General features: G+C 43.0%; 1 protein-coding gene across 1 annotated transcript in view; it reads right to left on the bottom strand.

Moving 5' to 3' along the window:
• LOC102473777 (intercellular adhesion molecule 5) overlaps positions 1-3,933 on the bottom strand; it is a 9,768-nt gene extending 5,835 nt beyond the window's left edge. The window contains exons 1-3 of the mRNA XM_006146797.1: positions 3,912-3,933; positions 3,686-3,767; positions 1,411-1,677 (exon numbers count right to left, since the gene is read on the bottom strand). Of these exons, the coding sequence (XP_006146859.1) occupies positions 1,411-1,677; positions 3,686-3,746 (328 nt within the window). The 5' untranslated portion in view covers positions 3,747-3,767; positions 3,912-3,933. The remainder of the gene's footprint in view (positions 1-1,410; positions 1,678-3,685; positions 3,768-3,911) is intronic.
• Positions 3,934-6,141: the final 2,208 nt, after the last annotated feature.

Below are 6,141 nucleotides of genomic sequence, written 5' to 3' on the forward strand. Positions count from 1 at the left end.
TTGATAGTTGCTCTCCCTGTCAGAACTGTGTGCACTCTGTAACATCTTTGGTCGTGGTAGTCCAGTTTTCCTAATAATTCTGTTAATGTGCTGTGAAAGATTGCAAATTTGAAGTATGTAGTGTGTATGATACTAAATTGTGATCTGGTGGGACTTACATAACAGCTTTCAACATCTGAAGACAGTGGTTCTTGATATCCTCTTAAGGAAAATTTGCCTAGAAATTTGAAGCTGGAACATCACTGGAATAACTTAAAAAGAATCACTATACTTGGCTTTTTAAATTTTTGGTATGTATGTTAAGAACTGGGTACAAATTGAAATGTCTGTACTGATCCTTGACACAGCCAATAAATCTCAATTACAAAAATAATAATAATAATCATAATCATAATCATAATCATAATTGAGTGCTAATTCTATCCATTTTTTTTTTCTTTTTAAGAGAGATTTTTGCTATAGGATGTGTGTGCTGGCTGGGAAGAGAGATAGAAAACAAGAAATCAGCCCCCTGGGAGGATGACCACGCCACAATCCCTTCTCCTCTATTCTCCTCTTGGGATCTTGGGCACACATGCACACGTACCCGGCATGAGTTTAAGCCACTACGTCCAGAACTCAAACTGCAGTTGACTACGTAAGAGTCCAGTGACGTAACCATTACACTACCTGCTGGTCCCCTCCATTTTTTTAAAAAGAATTATTTTATTTAACTTTATTTATTTTAATTTGACCAGAGAGGAACAGAGCGAGAAAGAGAGGGAAAGTGAGAAAACAAGCCACCAGGTCCAGGACTCAAACTACTCGGCCATGTGCGAGTCCAGCACTCTTAACCACCACGCCACCTGCCGGCCCCGGTTCCCCTCCATTTTTATAAGAGAAATTTTTGCTATGGGAAGGATGTGCTTGCTAGAGAGACAGAGATGCAGAAAGCGAGAAATCACCCCCCGGGGGGATAGCCACACCACAATCCCTTCTCCTCCATTCTCCTCTCGGGATCTTGGGCATGCACGCATACGCGCCCAGCGGGAGTTTAAGCCGCCAGTCTGGGACTCGAACCGAGGTCAACTACATGGGAGTTCAGCAATGTAACCATTATGCCATCTGCTGGTCCCAATTCTATCCTTTTTTGATAAGTTAGAAGTTAGCACTCTTAGCATATGCTTCCTTTATTTGAACATATTCTTGAGCATAGCATTCTGGATGCCCTCTGTGGTCTGCTCCTAATTAAAAATACAGGAGAAAGCCTACACCAAAAGGAAACAGAAGTAACGGGCTCTAGAATCCCCACAGTATAACAGAAATCTTTATTAGGGACCCTGGAAGAAATCCATTTCATTCTTCCCTAAACACAACATATTCATGTTTCCCCACTCCGCCCCTTCCTCCCCAGCCCTCAGCTCCACTCACGATACACAGTGATGCCAAGAGTCGTGTCCTTTTGAATCCCAGCACAGGAGAAGAAGCACTGCAGGATGGAATTTTCTGTGATATTCTCCAGGAGAAATTCCTTCCACTGAGGCCCTTTGCCCACCTGGGTTTTCTTTAGAAAAGTTTCAATCCCACTGGGGCCTGGGTCTGGGCAGGTGGTACTGCAGTTGACCAGCAGGGACTGTTCGAACTCCACTAAGGCCTGATTTGGCCGAACAGAAACTTCAAACAGCTCTTCTGTGGCCCCTGAAATGAACCACGAATGCCAAAGACTCTGGTGAGAACCACAAGACTCAGAGAAAATTAAGAGTTTATTCTATCTAGTTATAGACTAGAGAACAGAGAACCTGCTTGGTTGTCTAGTCAGGGGACTAGACGAGAAAAAGACCTCTAATTGGCGAGTCCAAGTCCTTATCCTGCCACTATTCCTTCCACCTACTTTTTTTTTTTTTTTTTTTTTAGAGATTTTTCCTATTAGGGTACAGAGACAGAGAGAGACAGAAAGTGAGAAATCACCCCACAGAGGGGATGGTCACGCCACAATCCCTTCTCCTCCATTCTTCTCTTGGGATTTTGGGCAAACACGTATATATGTCCAGCCTGAGTTTCAAGCCACTGGGTCTGGGACTCCAACCGTGGTCAACTACATGGGAATCTAGCACCTTGACCACTATGCCACCTGCTGGTTCCCCCGCCCTCCACTCACCTTCTTTCTTGAGATCTTAATTTCTCTACTAGTGTCACTGTGGAAACTATGGAGTCACTGAAAATCATGCCCAGGAAATAATTCTCTTCCCAAACTTTCAGAATTCTCGGGAGCTCCCCAGGATTGACTACTGCAGGCACAGAGCTTTGTTCCTTATATTTCAAAGTGGCATTTCCTTCACATCATGGTCAAGAGGTACCTTTACCAGATCACTAGGAAGGCTTGTAAAACTGCAGATTCCAGAACCAGCAGATGGCGTAGTGGTTGCATTGCTAGACTCCCACATAGTCGACCACAGTTCAAGTCCCAGACCTGGTGACTTGAAACTCATGCTGGGTGTGTGCGTGCTCAAGATCCTGAGAGGAGAATGGAGAAGGGATTATGATGTGGCCATCACTCCCAGGAGGTGATTTCTCACTTTCTGTCTCTCTGTCTCTCTCTGTCTCTCCGGCGAGTACACACGCCCTACAGCAAAAATCTCTCTTAAAAAAAAAAAAAGGAAAAAAAAATGCAGATTCCAACTCCACCTCCAACTGAAAGATCACAAACTTATGAAGATGGAACCTAGAACTGTCCTAGGAAACAAACGAGCCTCCTGGGGACCTTGATACACACCAACTTGTGAGGGCCACTGGCCTAGAGGCAACTCCCAGTGTCTCTCACTTCATGGAACTTTTCACCTCTTCCCAGAGTGAGACTGACTCATTCTGCTTTGGTGCTAAGGCAATGAATATTTTTGAATACTTACAGGTACAGTGTGTTCAGGAAGTCTGCTGAGGTGCAGTGAGACAGACAGTAGGTGGGTTCTAGATGGCTGGTGTAGATAAGGGACACGGTCTCCTGAAAGCTTCCCTGCAGATCTCCTCTAGCTAGTCCATGTCCACCAGGGTCTTTACCTCCCAAGTCCCAGTCCCCTCTGGGAATACACAGCTCGTGAAGCAATGTTACCTGCAAAGGCTCCAGTTCCTTTCCTGTGGCTGGGAGAACTCACGCCTTGTAAGAGGGTCATGGGCCCTGTCCTCTAAGATATTATAGCTAGGGGGCCAGCAGGTGGTGTAATGGTTAAGGTGTTGGACTCCTACATGGCCAATAGCACTTCGAGTCCTGGACATGGTGACTTGCTTTCTCACTTTCTGTCTGTCTCTCTTTGGTGAGCACATGTGCCACAGAGCAAACTTAAAATAAATACATACATAAATAAAATTTTAAAAATCTTACAGCTCATCATGATATAAAGGGCAACAACAAAAAGGTAAAAATATTTTGAAAAGAGAGCAGGACAGTCCTGGGTAGCAGAGGGACAAGCAGAGGCTTATTTCCTAGGGAACAATTCTCTGTGGGTCCATTAATTTGGGTTGTACCAAATATAACCCAGATACACCTAAGGATTATGTGTCCTAGTGACTGATGAAATTTCTTCCAAGGGTCTAGATGGCCCAGATGAATGAATACTGAAGCATCACCCCACTCAGGACCTCCCTTCCTCGCTAAGCAGCCATCTCTGGCTTGATTCATACTCGCTGAAAAAACTTTCCCAAACAGTCTCACCTGGGCAATGGGTCAAGGCCAGTAGGACCCAGACGTCAAACAGAAGCAATTCCATCCTCATAGGAAAGGCCAACACCAAAAGCTAGAGAGAAAGAAAATACACAGCAGTGCTGGAGAAAGTGATGAGAGAGAGAGAAAATACAGAAAATTCTTTCTTTGATATTGTTAAAAGTAAGCCTCAGAGCCAGTAGGAGGTACAGTGGTGGTGAATTCCCACATGGCCGACCTCAGTTCAAGCTCCGGACCTGGAAGGGGTATGTATATGAGTGTCCAAAATCCCAGGAGCAGAATGGAAGAGAAGGGATTGCAGTGTGGCCATCCCCTGGGGGGTGATTTCTCATTGTCCCTCTCACTGTGTCCTCTGTCTCCAGTAAGCGCACATGCCCTAAGGCAAAACAGAAATAAATAGACAGACAGATAAATAGATAAAGTCAGCTTCATTCCTGAAACCTCACATAGTCTGGAGACATGGCAGCAAGAACATCAGGAGTGTGGGTGTACTGAAAGAACTTCTTGCATTGATCTATTTCAGTTTGGTTTATGTGCATAGTTAAAAAGAGGAAAAACAAAAGGATGAGGGGATATTTGATGAGCAAGTTTCCTGTGTAAGTCTGTATCATGCTTATTTATCCTTTTGCTAGTTTGCCTCCATCTATTAGACTGAGTCAGCAGAAGGGTGCTAACCTAAACACGTGGAAAATGGACTTTAGCGACTCCATTTTCCTGGCACTGTCCAGTGGAAAGTGACCTTGAATCTAGAGAACATGGTCACTAGAGTCCTGCTGTCTGGTGTAAGGGAGAAATGTTTTATCAGGCCTCTCATGACCTCTGTGATTGTCTGCCCTCAAGACAGTTCAGCTCCTTCTGATCTGCTTCCATGTTCAACTACTCTGGCTGGTTAAGTCTTCAGTGTCCACTGCTCTGTTCTCCATCAATCCATACCAAGTTTTTGCCTTCAAAACCCCATTCGAGCTCTTTTCTTCTACGAAGTTTCTTTCTAGCCTTCTCCCACGTCACAATCCTTCACTTACTGTACATTACCATACCTCATTCTAGGCCAAATAAGATTTCTTTTGTTGTTGTTGTTGGAGAGGTTTTTACGCAAACTGCTGATCCCAGGCCAAATATGATTTCTAAAGCTGTGTATGTGTATATATGAAAATATAATTCACTTTTGGTGAATTATTTGATTGCTGTACCAGGAATTCTTTGAGGGCAAGAGATTATCATTTATTTTTCGTGACTGTCCAGCATCTAGCACGGTGCCGAGGATATTGTGGGTATTCCATAAACGAATGATTACTCTCTTATTCTGTATTTGAATTTTCATATACTGGATTTTGTACAAGTCTGCCTTTACTTCTATGCTGGTCTAAAAGAGTTTTTTAATATATATATATATACATATGCATAAGATATTTTGAATGCAAAATTTATATTCCCAAGTGACCATTACCTATATAAATAGCTATTATAAGCTGTGAGTTTATTCCAGTGATGACAACATGATTTAAAACTTTTTTGGATGTGATTTAGACTGGCTTTTTTTTTTTTTTTTTTTTTAAAGATTTTTGCTATAGGGTACATGTGCTCGCCAGAGACCCAGAGAGAAAAAAGAAATCACTCCCCAGGGGGATGGCCATGCCACAGTCCCTTTTTCTTCATTCTCCTCTCAGGATTTTGGGCACACATGCATCTGGTATGATTTTCAAGTCTCTGGGTCTGGGGCTTGAACAGCAGTCAGCCATGTGGGGGTCCAGCAGTGTAAGCATTACACCATCTGCTGGTCCCTTGACTTTTAAGCTATATCAGAAAAACTAGCCTGTATTAAGTTACCCTATTATTCTTTGATCAAAAAATATTAGTTACCTTATTCAATAAACTTAGCTCTAAGTGCCTCACTATCTCTTGCCAAGGAAGATCTGTTATCCACTGATGGTATTCTAAATAAAGCACGCAGCTACTGAAGGAAATTGCAAAACAAGAGTTTTTAATAATATAACTCTGCTGGAAAAAGTGCAAAAGTCCCAAATGGGACTGTATACATTCCTCTGCAGACAGTAACTGAGTGTCTATAATGTGCTAGGATCTTAGTAAAGTGATGAAGGTAGAGATTTACCCTACAGCATACGAATTCCTGGCAGTCTAGTGGGAAAGACAAATTAAAATAAAAATAACAATACTCTGTGCCAGTGTTGCTATTAAAAAAACTGGAAGGAGATGAAAAAAAAAAAAAAAAAAACAGGAAGGAAAAAAAAAAAAAAAAAAAAAAAAGAATGAATCCAGGTCAAGTATATCAATAAAAACAGGAGGCAGCTGGTGGTACTGGTTAAAGCGATGGATCCCACATGGCTGACTGTGAGATTCGCACCGCAAAATCCGGGGAGAGGAACGGAAAAGGGACTGTAGCGGGGCCATCCCCACCTCAACTCCTGCCCTCCACCCCACCTCCCCCC

The sequence above is a fragment of the Tupaia chinensis genome, unplaced genomic scaffold, assembly GCF_000334495.1.
Source record: "Tupaia chinensis unplaced genomic scaffold, TupChi_1.0 Scaffold000187_1, whole genome shotgun sequence".
Classification (NCBI taxonomy): domain Eukaryota; kingdom Metazoa; phylum Chordata; class Mammalia; order Scandentia; family Tupaiidae; genus Tupaia; species Tupaia belangeri.